Source organism: Muntiacus reevesi, chromosome 10 (assembly GCF_963930625.1).
Source record: "Muntiacus reevesi chromosome 10, mMunRee1.1, whole genome shotgun sequence".
Classification (NCBI taxonomy): Eukaryota; Metazoa; Chordata; class Mammalia; order Artiodactyla; family Cervidae; genus Muntiacus; species Muntiacus reevesi.
In genome coordinates, this window is record NC_089258.1 from 7,170,503 (window position 1) to 7,193,610 (window position 23,108).

The 23,108-nt window shown below is 46.4% G+C and overlaps 1 protein-coding gene across 4 annotated transcripts in view; it reads left to right on the plus strand.

The window, feature by feature from the left end:
- Positions 1 to 23,108, plus strand: part of PTK2B (protein tyrosine kinase 2 beta) — a 135,187-nt gene that overhangs the window by 86,515 nt on the left and 25,564 nt on the right. For all 4 annotated transcript variants that reach the window (XM_065946666.1, XM_065946668.1, XM_065946669.1 and 1 more), the window contains 11 exons: positions 13,569 to 13,747; positions 13,861 to 13,948; positions 15,530 to 15,609; positions 18,056 to 18,118; positions 18,521 to 18,575; positions 19,010 to 19,150; positions 19,561 to 19,635; positions 20,252 to 20,353; positions 21,008 to 21,125; positions 21,692 to 21,731; positions 22,358 to 22,404. In XM_065946666.1, coding sequence (XP_065802738.1) covers positions 13,569 to 13,747; positions 13,861 to 13,948; positions 15,530 to 15,609; positions 18,056 to 18,118; positions 18,521 to 18,575; positions 19,010 to 19,150; positions 19,561 to 19,635; positions 20,252 to 20,353; positions 21,008 to 21,125; positions 21,692 to 21,731; positions 22,358 to 22,404 — 988 coding nt within the window. The remainder of the gene's footprint in view (positions 1 to 13,568; positions 13,748 to 13,860; positions 13,949 to 15,529; positions 15,610 to 18,055; positions 18,119 to 18,520; positions 18,576 to 19,009; positions 19,151 to 19,560; positions 19,636 to 20,251; positions 20,354 to 21,007; positions 21,126 to 21,691; positions 21,732 to 22,357; positions 22,405 to 23,108) is intronic.

Here is a 23,108-nt window from a genome sequence, read left to right on the forward strand (position 1 = left end):
CCGACCTTGCATTTGAAAGGTTAGAAAGACCAACATCAATCATTGTCTTAGTTCTAACTGGTGAATGTCTGTATTCATTTCTTCTGGCTTCTCTAACAAAGCAACACAAGTCGGGTGAGTCAAAACAACAAAAATTCATTTTTATCACAGATCTGGAAGCTAGAAGTCCAAGGTCAAGTTGTTGGTAGGGCCATGCTCCCTCAGAAACCTGTAAGAGAACAATGTTTCCTTGCATCTTCCTCACCTTGGGTGTGTTCCTAGCAATCATTACCATTCCCGGGCTTGCAGAAGTATCACTCAGAATGAAAAGGAAAAGTTAAAATTTTACATAACCTCCTGCTCCTTCTGCCTCTGTAACTCAGCTTGCTCCTTGCAGAGTCTGGGTCACCTATGTCATATAGTCTCAGAAAGTGGGGACTCACAATACTAGGAACTGGAGCTCATCTCACTCACCTTTGTGCTGCTTTTGGCAAGCCCCTGCAAACCTGCTTCATCGTGCCTCTCTGTGTAGAGGTCAGGCATCCCCTTCCCCATCTTGACCGCTGTTCCAGTGCACGAAGCCCTTTAGTTTAAACCAGCCTATTAGCAGCAAGTGTTGCCCACTATAGTCTGTCTATAAAAACTCCATAACCCCTTTGTTTGGGGCTCAGAGCTTAGAATGTTAACTCCTCTGGGCCCACCGGCCTAATAAACCTGAGTTCTCCAACTTTCCGAGTGTGGTGCTTGATTTCTCGATTACTGGTTTCTGCAACAAGATCTCCTATCTTCACATGGCATCCTTCCTGGGTGTGTAACTCCCATTGCGTCCAAATTTCCCTTTTATATAAAGGCACCAGTCATATTGGATTAAGGTCCACTCTAGCTACTTCATTTTAAGTTGATTATTCTCTGAAGACCTTGCTTCCAAATAAGGTCATGTTCTAAGGTCTGGCAGTTCGGATTTCAACATATCCCAGTGGGGAGGGTGGGAAATTCAACCCATAACAGCAACTTGAAAGAAAAAAATAAAAGTGAAAATCACTCAGTCGTGTCTGACTCTTTGCAATCCCATGAACTGTAGTCTTCCAGGCTCCTCTGTCCGTGGAATTCTCTAGGCCAGAATACTGGAGTGGACAGCTGTTCTCCAGGGGATCTTCCCAACCCAGAGATCAAACCCAGGTCTCCCACATTCTGCATTGCAGACAGATTCTTTACCATCTGAGCCACCAGGGAAGCCCAACAGCATCTTAGAGTGTGCAGACTTCTTTGGGAACCCAGGGATGAAAACAAACCGTCAAGGCAATTCAGGCAGCCTTCCCAGGGGACGTCAGAAAGTTTGCTGTTATTGTTCAATTGCTAAGTCCTGTCTGACTCTTTGCAACAGGCTTTGCTGTCCTTCACTATCTCCAGGAGTTTGCTCCAATTCATGTCCATTTCGTTGGTGATGCTCTCTAACCATCTCATCCTCTGTTGTCCCTTTCTCCTTTGGCCTTCCATCTTTCCCAGCATCAAGGTCTTTTCCAATGAGTCGGCTCTTCGAATCAGGTGGCCAAAGTATTGGATCTTCGGTTTCAGCTTCAGTTCTTCCAATGAATATTCATGGTTGATTTCCTTTAGGACTGACTGCTTTGATGGGACTGCGTTGATGCAACTCAATCAGGAGAGGACAGAAGGGGAGGGGACCAGGCATCCTCCAGGAGGGAAGAGCCTCCTGGGCATGGAGAGTAATACTGGGAGATGGCAGGTGCTTAGAATTCATTGTGTGTCAGCATGGGACATGATCTGGAAAAAACACACGGAGGGAAATTCTGGAGGGCCTTTCATGCCTCATGTTAAAGAGTCTGGATCTTATTGTCTAGAAAATGAGGACCAGTAACAAAAATCACCTCTCGAAATGTGCCGTTCATCTCAAAGGGGTAACTTTTAAAGTACAATTTAAGCAGGATTTATAAAACCGAAGTTTCAAGTTATTAAAACTTTAATTTCTATTATTTTTAAAAGATTTTTTAAAAATATGGACCATATTGCTTCTGTTTTACGTTTTGTTTTTTGGCCAACAGGCATGTGGGATCTTAGCTCCCTGACCAGGGATGAAATCCAAACCCTGTCTATTGGAAGATGAATTCTTAACTATGAACCACCAAGGAAGTCCCTAGGTTCCATCATTTTGTTTTCATAAGCCAAAGAGTAAGAAGTAAGGAGAGTGAGTTAGATCAAGTCTGGAAAGCAAAGGAAGGCCAGAGCCTCAGGTGGGTTCCCAGAAAGCAGACCGTATTGATCTTTGCAGGCAGGAAGCAGCACTGAGCATGCCCATGAACCTCACCTGGAGCGAGTGTTAAAAAAAACAGGACTGGGCAGAGAAAAGAGTTGGGCTGTGACAGGACATGTCACAGGGGGCACAGGAGCCGGGATAGGACAGCTCTGCTGGGCGTGAAAGGACAGGGGCTTGAAACCCCCACGGTGACCAGTCACCCAGTATGGGGTGTAACGTCAGGCATGAAGGTTTAGTTGCTGGCCATGTCTGACTCTTTGCGAGCCCCTGGATTATAGCCCCCCAGGATCCTCTCTCCATAGGATTCTCTAGGCAGGAATACTGGAGTGGGTTGCCATTCCCTTCTAAAGGCAATCCTCCCAACCAGGGATCGAGCCCAGGTCTTCTGCTTTGCAGGCAGATTCCTTACTGTCTGAGCCCTCACACTATGAGGTGGGAGGGGGGATCAGGATGGGGAATACATGTAAATCCATGGCTGATTCATGTCAATGTATGACAAAAACCACTACAATATTGTAAAGTAATTAGCCTCCAACTAATAAACATAAATGGGAAAAAAAATGAATTTCAGATGGAAAAAAATGTGACTCAACTCCAACAAAAGAGCAAGAAAATGGATTGAGGAATTAACTGCTCGGGTGATCTTTTTTTCTTTAGAACTAAATTATCCTGGGCATGGGGATAGACATCTGCCCCTTATTTGTTTCTTTTTTTTTTTTTTTTTTTTTTAATTTTTCACCTCCCTCTCCACCCGATTCCTCTGGGTCTTCCCAGCCCACCAGGCCCGAGCACTTGACTCATGCATCCCACCTGGGCTGGTGATCTGTTTCACCATAGATAATATACATGCTGTTCTTTCAAAACATTCCATCCTCACCTTCTCCCACAGAGTTCAAAAGTCTGTTCTGTACTTCTGTGTCTCTTTTTCTGTTTTGCATATAGGGCCATCATTACCATCTTTCTAAATTCCATATATATGTGTTAGTATACTGTAATGTTCTTTATCTTTCTGGCTTACTTCACTCTGTATAATGGGCTCCAGTTTCATCCATCTCATTAGAACTGATTCAAATGAATTCTTTTTAACGGCTGAGTAATATTCCATGGTGTATATGTACCACAGCTTCCTTATCCATTCTTCTGCTGATGGGCATCTAGGTTGCTTCCATGTCTTGGCTATTATAAACAGTGCTGCGATGAACATTGGGGTGCACGTGTCTCTTTCAGATCTGGATTCCTCAGTGTGTATGCCCAGAAGTGGGATTGCTGGGTCATATGGCACTTCTATTTCCAGGTTTTTAAGAAATCTCCACACTGTTTTCCATAGTGGCTGTACTAGTTTGCATTCCCACCAACAGTGTAAGAGGGTTCCCTTTTCTCCACACCCTCTCCAGCATTTATTGCTTGTAGACTTTTGGATAGCAGCCATCCTAACTGGCATGTAATGGTACCTCATTGTGGTTTTGATTTCCATTTCTCTAATAATGAGTGATGTTGAGCATCTTTTCATGTCTTTGTTAGCCATCTGTATGTCTTCTTTGAAGAAATGTCTGTTTAGTTCTTTGGCCCATTTTTTGATTGGGTCATTTATTTTTCTGGAATTGAGCTTCAGGAGTTGCTTGTATATTTTTGAGATTAATCCTTTGTCTGTTTCCTCATTTGCTATTATATTCTCCCAATCTGAGGGCTGTCTTTTCACCTTACTTATAGTTTCCTTTGTTGTGCAAAAACTTTTAATTTTCATTAGGTCCCATTTGTTTATTTTTGCTTTTATTTCCAATATTCTGGGAGGTGGGTCATAGAAGATCTTGCTGTGATTTATGTTGGAGAGTGTTTTGCCTATGTTCTCCTCTAGGAGTTTTATAGTTTCTGGTCTTACATTTAGATCTTTAATCCATTTTGAGTTTATTTTTGTGTATGGTGTTAGAAAGTGTTCTAGTTTCATTCTTTTACAAGTGGTTGACCAGTTTTCCCAGCACCACTTGTTAAAGAGATTGTCTTTTTTCCATTGTATATCCTTGCCTCCTTTGTCAAAGATAAGGTGTCCATAGGTTTGTGGATTTATCTCTGGGCTTTCTATTCTGTTCCATTGATCTATATTTCTGTCTTTGTGCCAGTACCATACTGTCTTGATGACTGTGGCTTTGTAGTAGAGTCTGAAGTCAGGCAGGTTGATTCCTCCAGTTCCATTCTTCTTTCTCAAGATTACTTTGGCTATTCGAGGTTTTTTGTATTTCCATACAAATTGTGAAATTATTTGTTCTAGTTCTGTGAAAAATACCGTTGGTAGCTTGATAGGGATTGCATTGAATCTATAGATTGCTTTGGGTAGAGTAGCCATTTTGACAATATTGATTCTTCCAATCCATGAACACGGTATATTTCTCCATCTGTTTGTGTCCTCTTTGATTTCTTTCATCAGTGTTTTATAGTTTTCTATGTATAGGTCTTTCGTTTCTTTAGGTAGATATACTCCTAAGTATTTTATTCTTTTTGTTGCAATGGTGAATGGTATTGTTTCCTTAATTTCTCTTTCTGTTTTTTCATTGTTAGTATATAGGAATCCAAGGGATTTCTGTGTGTTAATTTTATATCCTGCAACTTTACTATATTCATTGATTAGCTCTAGTAATTTTCTGGAAGAGTCTTTAGGGTTTTCTATGTAGAGGATCATGTCATCTGCAAACAGCGATAGTTTCACTTCTTCTTTTCCTATCTGGATTCCTTTTACGTCTTTTTCTGCTCTGATTGCTGTGGCCAAAACTTCAAACACTATGTTGAAAAGTAGTGGTGAGAGTGGGCATCCTTGTCTTGTTCCTGATTTCAGAGGAAATGCTTTCAATTTTTCACCATTGAGGGTGATGCTTGCTGTGGGTTTGTCATATATAGCTTTTATTATGTTGAGGTGTGTTCCTTCTATTCCTGCTTTCTGGAGAGTTTTAATCATAAATGAGTGTTGAATTTTGTCAAAGGCTTTCTCTGCATCTAATGAGATAATCATATGGTTTTTATCTTCCAATTTGTTAATGTGGTGTATTACGTTGATTGATTTGCGGATATTAAAGAATCCTTGCATTCCTGAGATAAAGCCCACTTGGTCATGGTGTATGATTTTTTTAATATGTTGTTGGATTCTGTTTGCTAGAATTTTGTTAAGGATTTTTGCATCTATGTTCATCAATGATATTGGCCTGTAGTTTTCTTTTTTTGTGGCATCTTTGTCTGGTTTTGGAATTAGGGTGATGGTGGCCTCATAGAATGAGTTTGGAAGTTTACCTTCATCTGCAATTTTCTGGAAGAGTTTGAGTAAGATAGGTGTTAGCTCTTCTCTAAATTTTTGGTAGAATTCAGCTGTGAAGCCATCAGGTCCTGGGCTTTTGTTTGCTGGAAGATTTTTGATTACAGTTTCAATTCCCTTGCTTGTGATGGTTCTGTTAAGATCTTCTATTTCTTCCTGGTTCAGTTTTGGAAAGTTATACTTTTCTAAGAATTTGTCCATTTCATCCAAGTTGTCCATTTTATTGGCATAGAGCTGCTCGTAGTAGTCTCTTATGATCCTTTCTACCTTATTTGTTTCTCACCCATAAGAGGAGATGCCAGAGAACAGGGAGAGAGGTGAAGACAGTCTGAGGTCTTCACACTGGTTGACAAAGCCAATACTTTTTATGTCAGTCAAGCAGGTGGAAAAGCCACAGAAATCCCACTGTTTGCACATCGGAAGCTGTGAGCCATGGGCTGATTGGGGGCCTGCCTTTCAGTAGCCCTCACATGGGCAGAAGGAAAGATTTTCTTGTAGCAAAAAAAAAAAAAAAAAGAATCCTGGGCTTAGTTCAATAACAATTGATAAAATTATGACACCTTCCCCCCAACCCTTTTCTATCGTGTTACATATGGCAATTTCGTGAGTAGGTAAACATCCTATACTATTGTTTTTCAAAGTGATTTATTCATAGAGAAAGAAATATGGAACTCATTAACGACAGTTTATGAGCTGTGGACAGAGGGCTGATACTGCTGCTCCAACCATTTGGACCGGAAGCTGTGTGGATATGAGAGAGGAGGCAGTGAAGGGGGAAGGGGGCGGCAGGGCTGATGCAGAAGCCTCCACGGTGAGATCATGTCAAACCTCGGTTTTTTTCCTTTAAATTGATTCCCCAGCTCACTCTAGGGCCCCCCTCCACTTAAGCCACTTTCTCCCTTCCACACCCTGAATAGAAACGTCTTCTTTTTTATTTATTTTATTTTTAAAGTTTTTATTTTCTACTGGGGTAGAGTCGATTAACAATGTTGTACATTTCAGGTGACCAGTGAAGGGACTGAGCCCTATGTATGCATGTATCCATTCTCCCCCAAACCAGGCCATCACATAGCATTGAACAGAGTTCCCTGTGCTATATAGTAGGTCCTTGTGGATTATCCATTTTAAATATAGCAGTGTGTACATGTCCATCCCAAACTCCCTAACTGTCCCATCCTCCCATCCTTCCTCTTGGCAACCACAAGTTCATTTTTAAAATCTGCAAGTCTATTTCTGTTTTGTAAATAAATAAATCCATTTATATCATTTCTTTTTAGAGTCTGTATATAAGGGATATCATATTATATTTCTGTTTCTCTATCTGACTTACTTCTCTGAGTATGACAATCTCCAGGTCTGTCCATGTTCCTGCAAATGGCATTATTCCATCCCTTTTAATGTCTGAGTAATATTCCATTGTATTTATGTATCACATTTTCTTTATTTATTTGATTCGATCTTCCAACCTTCCACCTCCTCCTCCTCAGCCAGGCTAATATCATGTGATTCAAAACTCTAAACCTCTAATGACATGGTTGGTTTTTCCAACAAGGCCAGCCCCCATCATGAGACTTTTCAGGGGCCCACTGTGAATCACTTCACCAGCATAAACCTCAGTCCAAGGAACCCACCAGGAACAATAAAGATACTCTAAGTGATACGTAGGAAATTTCAGGGGTTCAGAGGCTCCCTTCCCAGAAGCAAGGACAAAGAGAAGCCAAGTTCTTTTATGTACAACATCCTTCTGTCAGTAACTAGTGGAGTGATGGTGATGGTGGGCGGAGTAGCCATTTGGTAAAGCTCACTCCCCCCAGGAACTTCAGGTTTCCTCCTCTAGGAAGAATGCCTTCTGGTAAAAGCCTGCTCAGTACCAGGCAGCCCACCGAATAGTACACTTCATACCCTTCCTTATCTGAAACTGAGATCCATCTTCCTATGAAAATCTGTTGGATGAAGTCTCTTAATGAATTTCCACTATAAGGATCTAGAGTTAACCTTTTCCCAACATCCCTATGATAGAAGTTGGTTGTGTTTTAGAGGTAAACCTAGGGGGAAAAATTTTGCACCAGTTATGCCCTGGAGAGTTTTACAAACCACAGAGCGAAGAGTGGATACAGTTTGGTTCCTCTCAGAAACTCTGAGTGGAAGAAAAGCTGGATGCAAGGCCCTTGTCCAGCTGGGCAGAAATTCTATTAGTCCATTTGATATGGTGCCTTTAATTCTTATATGACTGGGAATCTCCCTTACCAGAGACTCTCTTCATTTTGAAATTATTTAAAATTTATAAAGAAGTTGAAAGACGTGTCTGAAGACCCATATCACCTACACCCAGATTTCCCAATCGTTTAAATGTGTCATTTTCCATATGTAGTGGCTCTATCTCTTCATAAGCATGCATACACTATGCCCACTATCTTTATTTTCTCTCTGAGTTATTTGAAAGCAAGTTGCAGCAATACTGCTCCATCACTGAAAAGACTTCAGTCTTTATTTCTCCCACACAAGGACACTCTTCTACAGAATTGTGACCATCTAAAGTGGGAAATCACCGTTGCTACAATCACCACTACCATCTAAACCATTTGTTGTTCAGTTGCTAAGCCATGTCCTACTCTTTGTGGCCCCATGGAATGTAATCCACCAGGCTCCTCTGTCCATGGGATTCTCCAGGCAAGAATACTAGAATGGGTTGCTATTTCCTTTTCCAGAAGATCTTCCTGACCCAGGGATGGAACCCATGTCTCCTGCGTTGGCGGGTGAATTCTGTACTACTGAGCCACCAGGGAAGCCCTAACCATAGAACCCATTCAAATTTCACCAACTGTGCCTAAAATATCCATTTTTCCTGACTGGTCCAGGAACACACATTGCATTTGATTGTCATATCTCTCTGGTCTCCTCCAATCTGAAAGAGTTTCTCAGTCTGAGACAGTTAAGCCCTTTATTCCATCTATCAGTCTCAGAGGAGACCACTCACCCAGGTCCGTGCCTAGACTCATCATGAACTCAGAGCAGAGTTAGCGCAGAAATGGTGTCCTGTACCCATCTCAGTGTATCAAGGTGGGAGGCACATCCTCTTTACCATGTTCTAGCACTGGTGAAGTTATCTTTGTTGACCTGGTCGTTTGTGTCTGCCAGGTTTTCCTTTGTGTTTGATTAGTGTCTGAACGGAGATACACTCAGACCATGTCAGTATCCTCTGCCCTCCAGCCTTGTCTTCCATGGATGAATCATGCCTGAACTAACCAACACTCGGTTTGTTGGCAGTAATTCTCTATTTCCATCCTCTCTTCTACATTTCCTAGTTAGTATTCTGCTCTAAAGGAAAGCATCCACTTCTCCCCCATTTATTTACTTATCTGTCCTAGATTCTGTTTTATTCTGTGGACACACTCCACCACGATAGACTTTAACGCTTATGTTCTCCCAGACTTGGCTTGTCCCAGTCCCTTTAAGCTGATACTGGCTCCTTGTTATGTGTCCCCAACATTCTCTAAACACTTCCTTTTTCTCTAGCACAAAAAGATATTCCAGGCTCGTCTCATACCTTCTTTGCCCCAGCCGGGGAATCAGTATTTCTCCAAGGAATCCTAGATCTGTTTAGTACAGAAGGGTATTTGGAAAGTAAGACTGGGTGTTTGGTATCCGATTGACTATCAGGGTGTCGTTGGTCCTAGGTTCTCTCAGTAAACAGACTTTTCTCTTTCAAACCATGTTGTTGTGTTTGGTTGCTAAGTCATGTCCGACTCTTTGTGACCCCATGGACTGCAGCACACCAGGCTTCCCTGTCCTTCACTATCTCCCGGGGTTTGCTCAAACTCGTGTTCACTGAGTCAGTGATGCCATCCAACCATCTCATCCTCTGTCTTCCCCTTCTCCTCCTGCCCTCAATCTTTCCCAGCATCAGGGTCTTTTCCAATGAGTCAGCTCTTTACATCAGGTGGCCAGAGTATTGGAGTTTCAGCATCAGTCCTAATTGTTAAAATTAGGAATAAATTTAACAAAAGACCTATAAAACCTATACACTGGGAACTATAAATTACTGCTGGCAAACATGAAAGACAGTCAAAATAAGTGGAGAGATACACCATGTGTGAGAATTGGAAGACTCCGTGCTGTGAGGATGCCAGTTCTCCCTAGCTAAGCTGTAGATGTAACACAATCTCAATCATAATTCAGCAGATATTTTAAATAGAAAGTGACAAACTGATTCAAAAATGTATATGGAGATGCAGAGACCCAGAATAGCACAATAATCTTCGGGAGGAAATGGCGGAAGCCTTATGCTGTTTGACTTCAAGATCTCCTCTAGGGACGTCCCTGGATGTTCACTGGTTAAGAATGGTGGTTCGGTGGTTCACTGGTTCTCTGGTCTGCCTGCCAATGCAGGGGACACAGGTTCGATCCCTTGTCTGGGAACTAAGATCTCACATGCCGTGGCACCACTAAGTCTGCACATGGTGACTACTGAAGCACAGCTCCTACTCTGAAACTAGGAAAAGGCACCACAAACAGAAGCCCACGTATTGCTCCTAGGGAGGACCCCCCACTCACTGCAACTAGAGAAAGCCAGCGTGCAGCAATGAAGACCCAGCACACCAAACTAAGTTAAATAAATAAGTAAAAATTTTAAAGATCTTATCTAAAGCTACAGTAATGCAGACAGAGTAGCACTGGCATAGTGCAGGCAGAAATCAATAGAACAGAACTGACAGCCCAGAATTTATATGGCCAGTTGATTTTGACAAAGACAACAAAACAATTTGATTAGGAAATGAAAATCAACAGCCAATGCTGAATAACCATAGATCTTTATGATAAAAAAAAATTTATTTGACCCCTACTTCACACCAGACACAAAGGTTAACTCAAGCTCAATCACAGAGACAAAGGTAAAAGCTAAAACTATGACGTTTTTGTTTTTTAACCTTTTTAAAATCAATTAATTTTTGGCTGCACCAAGTCTTTGTTGCTGCGTGCGGTCTTTTCCTGGTTTTGGAGAGCAGGGATTCCTCTCCAGCTGCAGTCTGCAGTTTTCTCTCATTGTGCATGGGCTCTAGGGAGTGAGGACTCCAATAGTTGTGGCACACAGGTTTAGTGTCCCCCTGCACATGGAACCTTTCCAGACCAGGGATCGAACCCATGACCCCTGCGTTGGCCACTGGACCACCAGGGAAATCCTAAAGCTATGAAGTTTATACAAGAAAACAGGAGAATATATTCATGATTTGGAGACAGGCAAAGATTCCTTAAGATGCAAAAAGCACTGACCATAAAAGAATATTTGGGTAAATGAGACTTTATTGAAAGATGCTGTTAAGGAAATAAATACTAGGCACAGTACAGATCTGGGCTTCACTGGTGGTGCCGCTGATAAAGAATCCACCTGCAATGCAGGAGACCCTGGTTCGATTCCTGGGTCTGGAATTCCTTATTCCTGGGAATTCCTGGGAAAGAATTCTTACTCCTTCCCCCTGGGAAAGGGATAAGCTACTCAATCCAGTGTTCTTGGGCATCCCTCGTGGCTCAGATGGTAAAGAATCCACCTGCAATGTGGGAGTCCTGGGTTTGATCCCTGGGTTGGGAAGATCCCCTGGAGAAGGGAATGGCTACCTACTCCAGTATTCTGAGCTAGAGAACTTCATGGACAGAGGAGCCTGCAGGCTACAGTTCAAGGGGTCACAGAGTCGGACATGACTGAGTGATTTTCACTTTCACTTTCTTTCACAGTACAGATCTAGAGAAAATATTCATAAGACATATGCAAAGTACTTTTATCTAGATTGTATAAGGACCTCCTACAATCAATAAACACACACACACAATGGACAACGAATTTGAATGAGTACCTCACAAAGGAAGATATATCAATGGTTATAAGCAGATGGAAGAGTACTCAATATTGTTAGTCTTCAGGGAAGTGCAAATTAAAAGCACAATGGGATACTATGCATACTCACTAAAATGTCTAATGTTAAAAACATTTATAACACCAAAAGTTGGAGAGGATGTAGTGTGATGGACATTTCATATATCATAATATATATATAAAATGGAATCATCATGGCGATCACTTATAAGGTTCATCTACCTTTGACCCAGTCATTTCTCTCCTAGGTATTTTTCCAGAGGAAATGACAACACACATACTCAAAAAGACTTATACATTCATGCTCATAGTAATTTTATTTACAATAGCCAAAAATGAGAAATAGCCCAGGTATTTAGCAACAGGAGGATGAATAATATATACGAAATGACTCCAATTATATGAAGTTCAACAAAAGGCAAAACTAAGTAAAAGTGGGAGGAAAAAATTTTGCCTAGAACCGGAAGTAGGAATATGCCATGAAAGTTGACTAAAAAGGGATATGAGGGAACTTTCTGGAGATCTGGAAATATCTTAATTGGTATGTGGGTTGCACAGGTGTGTTCATGTGTCAAACTATGCAGCTAAACTTTGTGTCTTTAAATTAATATGAATTTCACTGTGAAAGAAGAACTGTAAAAATTGACGATAGTTGAGTGGTGGTTAAGTAATAGATGGTGGTGTTATAGAAGAAGTAAAAATGGCAAAATGTTAGTAACTGTTGAAGATGGGTGGGGTATACATGGGGATTTAGTATACCAATCTACTGACTTCTACCTTCTTATATATTTGAAGTTTTCAGTATTCACAGGGGTCTCAGACTGGGTGGCATGTACTACAAAGATACTCAGCAGAGATTGGTTAGTGCTTGTGAGTTTTTTCATTTGCCTTTAGAGTACTTTTTACTCCATCAGGAGTGGGCTTGATTAACCAATGATGTGTGGAACTCCATGAGAAACCTGAATTAAAGTGGAACCAATGTGATTTCAGAACTAGACAGGACTTTATAGATGGTGGTTTTCCAGACTGCTGTCAATGGGCCTCTTAATCCAACTCAGGCTCCAGGCCAGGAAGCTATGGCATCAGGCTGTGGGGTGGGCTGGCTTCTGATCAAGAAAGCAGGAATACAGAGGGCACCTAATTTTTTGTCAGTACTCTGTTTCTGGTGGCCATGCTTGTTGTGCAGAAATGGTGCCACTTAATCCCTAATATGAGTCCTTCCCTTCTATCTTACCCAGTCTACATTTCCATGAAGCAACTTGATCTAGTACTAGTCCTCAGAGTCCAGGGTTCGGAGTCCATATTCCAGCTTAATGCCATGAGCTATGTGATCTCCATTAAAGTGAAGTGAAGTGAAAGTCTCCCAGTTGTGTCTGACTCTTTGCAACCCCATGGACTATATAGTACATGGAATTCTCCAGGCCAGAATACTGGAGTGGGTAGCCTTTCCTTTCTCTGGGGGATCTTCCCAACCCAGGGATCGAACCCAGCTCTCCCGCATTGCAGGCAGATTCTTTACCAGCTGAGCCACAAGGGAAGCCCAAGAATACTGGACTGGGTAGCCTATCCCTTCTCCAGCGGATCTTCCCCACCCGGGCATTGAACCTGGGTCTCCTGCATTGCAGGTGGATTCTTTACCAACTGAGCTATCAGGGAAGCCCCTGTGATCTCCATAAGTTTCCCCATTGGCCAAATGGGGATGTAACACCTGCTCCCTGTGTTGCATAGATTCAGTGAAGTAATGTATGCACAGTTCCCAGAAATGCCTGCTGCAGAGGCTTAGTAATGCTGGCTGAATTGGAAGCCATTCAGAGGTTGCTTCTTACATGGTCAGTACTCGGTAGTGATGGCTTGGTTGGGTTGGAATGAAATGCATAAGCATGGAATCCATGCTCTTTGCTCACTGCATTTTCTCCTTTGCTTCTCCTCTCAGTTCCTCCATCCCTGTCTGATTTTGCAAACTTGTTCGTTCATCACACAGAGCCTCTTGTGTACCAAGCCTTACACTAAGTGATGGTGAATCAGAGACGAATAAAGCATTTAAGTCAGAATCCCACCCTAGAGAATGACACCTCCAGGGGCTCTGTGAGGACTGTGGGAGCCCAGAAGGGCATACCCCTGAGTCAAGCCCCCTCTGTTCTCCTCTGTAGGATGTCATCGCCTCCATCCTGCTGAGCGGGCGGATCGGGCCCAACATCCAGCTGGCTGACTGCTATGGGCTGAGGCTGAAGCACATGAAGTCAGACGAGATCCACTGGCTGCACCCGCTGATGACAGTGGGGGAGGTGCAGGACAAGTATGAGTGTCTGCATGTGGAAGCCGAGTGGAGGTAAGAGGGGAGCCGCAGGTTCTGGAATGGGGGAGAGGAAAATGAGGAGCGGGCAGCCCCTGGTAGGACCAGCTTCCCTCTGTCAACCAGAGAAATTGAACTTCTTGTCCCAGGTATGACCTTCAAATCCGCTACCTGCCAGAAGACTTCATGGAGAGCCTGAAAGAAGACAGGACCACGCTGCTTTATTTTTACCAACAGGTAAAAGCATTTTATCTTCCGGTCCCCTGGGTCCTATGACCATCCTCTCCTGGGGAGATGGAAAGACAAGGCTTGCATTTTGAAGGTCCCATTCCAGGAAACTTCTCTTGGGGACATTCCTTGGTCCCTGGTCAGCTATCCAAACCTGCTTCCCTCACACCTGAGGGCAGAATGACCCCTCCCCACAGGCACAGGGCCTCTTGGATTTTCCTGGTGGCTATTTACTACCCAGAAGACCTGGCTGGGGAAGCAGGCAGAGCAAATCCAAAGAGAAGGGAAGCAATCCTAGCACACAGCTCGGCTATCTGACACACCTGGTTTCTAGCCCCGTTTTGCCACATTCCAGCCTGAAACCCCTGGGGACCTAATTTACCTGCATGAGCTTGTTTCCTCTTCTATAAAAAGGGGGTGATAAGAAGAATACGTACATTACTGGGCTGCCGTGAAGACCTAACGATAGTACTAGCAGTGTACTGGTAAACCAGCTCTCTGATTTGTGGTGCTTACCAATTTCCGTGTTTGTAAATAACCCCTGGTAGCTCAGGCGGTAATGAATCCACCTGCAATGCAGGAGATCTGGGTCTGATCCCAGGGTCCAGAAGATCCCCTGTAAAAGGAAATGGCAATCCACTCCAGTATTCTTACTTGGGAAATCCCATGGACAGGGGAACCTGATGGGCTACAGTCTGTGGGGTCACAAGAGTCAAACACAACTTAGCAACTAAACTAAATCAAATTCTCCCATCTTGGCCTCATTTCAAAAGACTGATATGTCAAGCAGCTCACAAAATTTTGGAAAACTTAAGGGCTGACTTCCGTGAGCTGTTTGGAGCTCACCACACTCCTGGCTGCAGTGCCCCTGAGGTGCCCAGCACGAGACGTGGCGGGGAATAAGCACCACGTGCACGAGAGCCGCCACAGCTGTTTTCTGTCTGGCCTTTGCCCCAGCCTCCATCTCCCTCCTGGTCCTCTACTGGCCAAGCCGGACTTTTCTTGTATCTTGACATCCGTCACTACTTACCAACAAGGCTGTGGGTAAATTACTGCGTGCAAGTGTGCTCAGTCGCTCAGTCGTGTCCACCTCTTTGCAAACCCAAGGACTGCAGTCTGCCAGGCTCCTCTCGCCCCTCCAGGCTCGAATACTGGAGTGGGTTGCCATGCCCTCCTCCAGGGGATCTTCCCAACCCCAGGGTCAAACCCTCATCTGTGTCTGCTGCAATGCAGGATTCTTTTACCGCTGAGCCATTGGGAAGTCAGAATAAATGACTACCTCCCCCCCCCCCCCCCCATTTCCCAGTTTCTTTATCTCCAAAGTGAGGGGTGGGAGAGGGGAACCTGAACTTCCTGCCTTGTGGACCCTTGAAAAAAATGTGCTAGGAAAGTGCTTCAAAAACTCGATCGGCCTGTGGGTGCACCTCCCCCTCCTGCCACGCGGTTGTGCATTTGTCGGGGGAGGGACGAGAGACCACTCAGGGCGGCAGGATGGTGTTCAAAGCCCCCTCCACCTCCTGGGGCCTCTGCTCATCTTAGGGAAATGGGAGCGAGGGCGGGAGTCTGAACCGTGGCCTTTCTCCCTGCCAGCTCCGGAACGACTACATGCAGCGATATGCCAGCAAGGTCAGCGAAGGGATGGCCCTGCAGCTGGGCTGCCTGGAGCTCAGGTAGGTGGCCTCCAGGCCACTCCAGGGAGAGTGCCTGCTCCTTCCCTCCTCCACTGGGCTCTCTGCCAGCTCGGACTCTCCTCCAGGGCGGGAATGCGAGAGCCGGAAGGGGACAAGTGGTGGCCGGCAGACGGTAAAGCCCCGAGGTGCTCACTGTCTGGCCCTGGGAAGAGAGGCGCCAGCTCTCTCTCTGGTCGCTGTCCCCCGTCTGCCTTTGGCTGCCACTGCTCTTGCCTCCAGGCTCCGGCTTCTTCCATCTACCTGCCATCCCCCACTCCAGTAGATGCTAATAGATGTGTACACAGTTAGTAAATCATCCAGCTCAGACACTCAGTCGTGTCTGACTCTTCGACCCCACGGACTGTAGCCCACCAGGCTCCAATGTCCGTAGGATTCTCTAGGCAAGAATACTGGAATGGGTTGCCATTTCCTCCTCCAGGAGATCTTCCCAACCCAGGGATTGAACCTGAACCTCCTGCGCTGCAGACAGATTCTTCACCACTGAGCCCCCAAGGAAGCCCCCAAGCTTGTTCGCTTTCCCTCAACATTCATAGAAAACCTCGGAGCACGCCTGTGACGCACACCTTGACAACAGGCAGTGTGGCCCTGGGCTCTTCCTTCAGTGCCCACTCAAGGGTCTCTCCATCTCGAAGCCTTCCATTCCCCAGGTCCACCCCACCTACCCCTCCCTGCATGGATTGGCCATAAGGCCGTGTGTATGCCTCACTCTGTCAGATGCTGAGTGGTTCACATGCCCTCGTCTGAAATCCATCAAATCTTTGAACTCAGGGTTGGTGCCACCTTCTCCTGGCACACAGTGAGGGCACAGTATGAATTTGAATGATTGGGTAACCGTGAAAGATCTAAAGACCTCTTTGCCGGTAGACACGAGCTGACATTTATTTTGTAACGTTACTTAACTGCATGCAGCATGCCAATATGGTCAGTTACCTGGAAGTACATTTTGCAGCTCACCTAACCCAGGGGGTGTTGCAGATGGCCATGCTGCCTTGTACAGTGTGGAGTATTTGGAACATGTAGGGAAGGAGAAAAAATGACTAAAATCATTTGAAATTCCATTAACCAGAGATAACCTCCATTAGCAGAGTAGCTCCAAGTCAGGTTTTTTCCAATGCATTTTTTTCCTCTAAAACTGAGACCATAATTATTACTACTTATCTATATTTACAATATGCTCAAAAATAGTTTATTAAAAATTGTTAAGGACATAGCACTATATGTTTTAAGTTTTTATTGTAGATCTCTTCTATGATTTCATGCTTTAGATATTCTTCTCAGTTCCATGATTTGGGAATATTTCCCTAGCTTTTCTTCTAGTTTTAAAATAATTTCATTATTAACATTTTCGCTTTAATCTATCTAGGATAAATATTTATAATAAAGTGTGAGATGAAGGTCTAACCATACTCTTTTCTAAACACTGTGAATTTTGTAAATTTATTGCTTATGAATCATAAGTTACTTGCCCTTCTCTGCTTATGGTATCAGCAGCATAAAACTATTCCCTGATGTGCACAAGGACACCTGGGTTAGAGTAACACTGAGTTACTAATGTATGATCATGAGTGGGACAATGTCTGCAAAAGTTGAAGAAATTACTAGACACAATGATCCAAACAGGGAAGGGAAGATAAGACAAATAGTATTGTCTCCACGTAAACAATTATTATAAATAAGTAATACATTAAAATCTCCATGAAGACATACATTTTAAGGGAAAATCATACTTAAAGGATATGTATAAAAATTTAATAGCACATGTAAATCCATGGCTGATTCATGTCAATGTATGGCAAAAACCACTACAATGTTGTAAAGTAGTTAGCCTCCAACTGATAAAAATGAATGGAAAAAAAAACAAAGTCACATAGAGAAAAATCTGTGACATTAAGATTTTAAAAAAAAATTTAATAGATGTCACCCCAGGTGGTAGTATTATGGATTTGTTTTATTTTCTTCTTCTGCCTCATAAATGCTAAAGTGTTTATGTGTACTATATTTTATAATTATTTGCATGCATACACGTAGATTTTCAGAGGTAGCAAATGAGGGGAAAGAAAGTCACAAAGGGAACACAGAACCTCAAAGGTGGGTGTCAGTGTTCCTCAGCTATAGGTCGAGTGTTGGCTGCCTTGGGTCATTTATTTTTAGAGACCACTGGTAGAACCTCTGTCCTCCTCCTCTGCCCACCAACTGCATAAGCCAGAGGTGGACACCCCAGAGTACAGCTGGAGTCTTTCCTAGGAAGGAAATTTGTGGGTTTTCTAAAATTCATAGTTTTCTAAATACTGAATGTTTCGCCTCTCCTTCCGTTCTCCCTCCCAGTCATTCCCACATCCGGCAGGGGAGGGTGCTTCTGGGCCAACATGTGGGCGTTGGGTGGCCCAGCTCTGATGGCCCCGTTCCCCATGGCTTCTCTCTGCAGGCGGTTCTTCAAGGACATGCCCCACAACGCACTCGACAAAAAGTCCAACTTCGAGCTCCTGGAGTAAGTTCTGGGCCTGGCCGCAGCCTCTCCTCCCCTCCTCCTCCTGCTCCTTTTGCTCGCCTCCCACACACACCCCCACCCCCCAGACCAGAGCCAGGCGAGAGCCACCTCCCTGCTGTGCTCACCTTTCCCTGAGTGGCCCGAAGTCCTGAGCTGCGGATACAGAAAGTATTAGTCACTCAGTCTTGTCCAGTTCTTTGCAACCCCATGGACGGTAGCCCACCAGGCTCCTGTGTCCATGGAATTCTCCAGGCAAGAATACTGGAGTGAGTTACCATTCCCTTTTCCAAGGGATCTTCCTGACCTCGGGATCAAACCTGGGTCTCCCGCAATGCAGGCAGTTCTTTACCATTTGAGCCACCAAAGGGGATTCAAATGCTGCTTTTTCCCCCTTACTTTCAGGAAAGAAGTGGGTCTGGACCTTTTTTTCCCAAAGCAAATGCAGGAGAACTTAAAGGTGAGGAAACCAGTGGATGAAGAGCCCAGAAAGACTCCCTTCGTGTCTCCCTTATGTCCCCCAAGGATTAGATCTGTAAGGGATAGAGCTGGGGACCCTTGGGGAAGCCAGGGTGTCTGCGCTGCCTTAGGCCATCTGGACCTGGGACTGCTCCATGCGTTCCATGGGCCTGTCTGTGTCCCGGAATCAAGCAACCCTGCTCTAGTTCCACATCAGAGGCCAGTTAGCTCTATGACCTGAACACCGGGGATGCTACCACCCCTGCCTCCCTCCCAGGGCCATGGTGAGCTCCCTTGAGACCACAGGTGTAAGAGATCACCATTGCCCTCACGGTCTACAGAGGCCTAAGGACTGGCCTACAGCAGCGCGCAGGCCTGCGGTGAGATCCTAAGGGAAGGAATCGGGCCCCGCTCACCCCTGACCCTCTCGCCCAGCCCAAGCAGTTCCGGAAGATGATCCAGCAGACGTTCCAGCAGTACGCCTCGCTCCGGGAGGAGGAGTGCGTCATGAAGTTCTTCAACACCCTCGCAGGCTTTGCCAACATTGACCAGGAGACCTATCGCTGTGAACTCATTGTAACGCCGCTCTCTCTTCTTTCTCCCCCTGACCCAAATCCCAAGCCTCTCAGGAGAGCAGGCCACGAGGGCAACTCAGGGTGGGAGTAGGGGTCGAGACAACCCTCCAACCTGCTGCTTGTAGGTTCTGTAGCACCAGGACCTCCCCCAGTGTATCTGAAAATGCAACTAATGCTAAGCCACTTGCTTGGGGAAGGGAGCTGAAACCTTGGCTCCAACTCTGGGAGGAGGTGGGCGGTGCTGGCAGAGTGTTGGGAGTGGGGTGATCTGTATGGTGGGAGGTTAGGATGGAAGGAGCTGGAGGGCCCAGGAGACATGGCTTGTGGGGTCGAGCTAGTGAGCTCTTTTTGAGCCTCTGAAATACGGGCGGGCAGAGCAGAGGCAACAGCCTGTGTCTCCTTTGATTCCAGCAAGGATGGAACATCACTGTGGACCTGGTCATCGGCCCTAAGGGCATCCGCCAGCTGACAAGTCAAGATGCAAAGGTAGAGAGCGATGGGGTAGGGAGGGGGCAGGCCCCACCCAGCTCCAGGCAGAGCGTGCTTCCCCTTTTGACTGCCTCCCATCCTGGCCTGTCCCATCAGTTCTTCCGCCCCATTGCTGACAGCAGAGAGGCTCTTGGTATCAGCAGCTGTGGGGAGGCTATTTGGGATAACGGCATGGGGAGCGTGGGTCTCTACATCCCTGGGACTGTCCCTGGCACAGAGGGGCTGGAGACAGGTGTGGTTAAGGTGGGGGAGGGGAAGAGAGAACGATACTGCTGTCGCTCTTCTGGCAATAGTAGTTGCTTTTTCAATGGCATATGGGGCTATCATGTCCCTGGGAGTCAGAAGAACCAGGTCCAGCCCTGGCCCTACCACCAGCTTGGCATGACTGTGGGCAAACCCTGACTCTTTCCAGGCTCATTTTTCCTCCTGCAAGGGGCTTGGGCTAGATGATCCTTCTAACCTGAATGGTCTTTGATTCCGTCTTCATCCCTGCTGAGAGACTCCAATGCCTCGTTCTTCCTCGCTCCCCACCCACCTCCACCCCATACTGATCAATCCTCCTGGCCCAATCCCAGGAATGGGATGGTCTGAAGGAACCCCTCCTTTCCCACAGCCCACCTGCCTGGCCGAGTTCAAGCAGATCAAGTCCATCAGGTGCCTCCCTCTGGAGGAGGGCCAGGCGGTACTGCAGCTGGGCATCGAAGGCGCTCCCCAGGTGAGCATCTCTGAGAACATTGGGCATGCCTGCTCAGGTCAGCCTGGCTAGGGCTTCCCTGGCTGCTGAGATCTTGTTAAGTAAAGGGCACCTATTTCTTAGACCAGGTAGCAGGATGATGTCAAACTAAGGAAAAGTACATCAGGAAGAAAACTGTTGTTAAAAATTGCAAGAAATACGTTGTAGGAAGTTTGGGGGAGGGCCGGAGTAAAATGACCAGAAATCAAGGTCCAGATCAGAGGTCTAACTGTGAACAAGTAACAGCGACTCAGAACCAACGCCTTGGGGACCCAGGGCTTGTTGTAGGTGGGAGAATGAGAGAGACCTCAGACCACAAACAGGTCGTATGCCTGTCCTTTCACCCACGTGTGCTCTGCCCCACTCCCTCCCTCTTCCCTTCTCTCCATTTCTGCTCAAGCATACAAGGCATGTGCTATACACTCAGTGGCTAGAAAAAGGAATTCCCTTCCTGGAATGTAAGGTCAGTTGGGCAGGGTGACGAGAGCGCCCCCTGGTGGCAATGGTGAATGCAAGCCGAGCCCCAGACGAGCTGGTGGAGTCCAGGCAGGCCCTGGTTAGGAGTCCTGCAGTCCCGTGGGGTTGACTCTAGCCAAGGCTCTGGGGTCTCACCCTTGGCTGGTCTCTTCCCTGCAGTCCTTGTCCATCAAAACCTCCTCTCTGGCAGAGGCCGAGAACATGGCTGACCTCGTAGATGGTTACTGCCGGCTGCAAGGAGAGCACAACGGCTCTCTCATCATTCGAGCCAAGAAAGGTGTGTTTCCACTCGAAGGTAACCTGGCCCAGCAGGCAGTGGGTGGCCGAGCCTGCCGAGCCAAGCCTCCGGGGAGGAGCAGGAGAAGCTGAACCATTGGCGGATATGTGAATGAAGAGCCTTTGGAAGTGTGGCAAGGGGCTCACCCAGCCCTGCCGGACACTCCCTGTGACCCCATCCCAGATCCTTGGCTAAAGCCCTGGCCCCGCTGACCGAGGGTGGCACGGGGTGCGGGGGGCAAATTCTGATGGAGAGATGTTTGTCGCCCTGGGAAGATCAAAGCTGTTCCCAGAACATGGCTGGTCCGTCCTGTTTGGGGATGGAATCAGAAAGCAAGGGTCAGGCTGGGACTTGTGACAGTGGCAGAGGAAGTCTGAGAGTTTCTTCTGCTAAAAGGATTCCAGTTCAAGGCAACTGCCTATCCAGCTTCCACTCCGACTCTCAGGGGCCATAGAGTGGCGGGAGGGGTCTCCCGCGTGTCGGCTGGTAGAAGCAATGAGGTCCGTCATCCATCCCGGACCCTGAGGCCCTGGTTCCAGCTCCCCTTCTTCCTCTCCTCTCCCCAGATGCTGAGAAGCGGAACAGTCTGCCCCAGATCCCCACGCTGTGAGTACAACCAACCGCGAGGCAGAGAACCGGCCCCGCACTCAACCGGGGTCTTCCTTATGAAGGCAGACCGAACGGGGGGCCTCCCCCGCCACAGTTTCCAGTTTCTGGCCCCCAGGAGAAAATGCTGGAATTCCAGCATTTCACAAGTGGTTATTTTTCACCAGTAAATTTCTCCCAGTAAATTCGTGCGGGTTTATTCCTGTTGCCCTAAAGCCTCCTGGCACCATCTTGGGCGGGGGAGATGGGGGGGATTGCTGCTGTCCCCTTAGGTGGGCAGTGGTAAAGAACCTACCTGCCAGTGTAAGAGACATGGGTTCAATCCCTGGGTGGGAAAGATCCCCTGGAGAAGGGCATGGCAACCCACTCCAGTACTCTTGCCTGGAGAATCCCATGGGCAGAGGAGCCTGGCGGGCTACAGTCCATAGGGTCGCAGAATCGGACACGGCTGAAACGACTTAGCAAGCAAACCTGCCTCCTGTCTCCTGGTGGCCTGGGCCATGCTCCTGGCTTAGCGCCATCAGAACAGGCAGGGTGGGAGGGAGAGGGGGGGATGAGGCTGCCCTGGGTGGGCAGTGCCAGGCTCTGAGCTCACTGGGCTCCTGCCCTGTCCTCTCCTCCTGTAGAAACCTGGAGGCTCGGCGGCCCCACCTTTCAGAAAGCTGCAGCATAGGTAAGCCTGCCCACCTGCTGTCCTCTGCCCACACCCAGAGCCTCCCTTCCGCCTGCTCTTGTGGCATCCCGAAGGATTCCCTCAAAGTTACAGAAAAATGAACTTCCCCTATGACTGCTCAGTGACAGCTAAAAATATCATAATAGCTAACATGTATTGGGCGGGGCTTCCCTTGGGTCTCAGTGGTAAAGAACTGACCTGCCGATGCAAGAGACACAAGACACTTAGGTTCAATCACTGGGTTGGGAAGATCACTGGAGAAGGAAACTGCAATCCACTCCAATATTCTTGCCTGGAGAATCCCATGGGCAGGGGAGCCTGGCGGGCTACAGTCCGTGGGGTTGAAAAGAGTTGGACACGACTGCTAAACTGAGTGTGAGCGCGAGCATGTATTAGGCAGCTAGTACGGCCACCATGTTTGTCTTGGTCAGCTCAGGCTTCATAAAAAGCCACAGACTGGGGGGCTTAAACTACAGACATTGATTTCTGACAGCTCTGGAGGTGGAAGTCCAAGATCAGGGTGCCAGTGTGCTGGGGCCCTGGTGAGGGCTCTCTTCCCGGCTTGCAGACGGCCACCTTCTCTGTGTCCTCATGTGCTGGACAGATGGAGAACTCTGGTCTCTCTTCTTCTAAGAACACTCATCCCACTGTGGGGGCCTCACCCTCATGACCTCATCTAACCCTAATCACCTCCCAAAGACCCC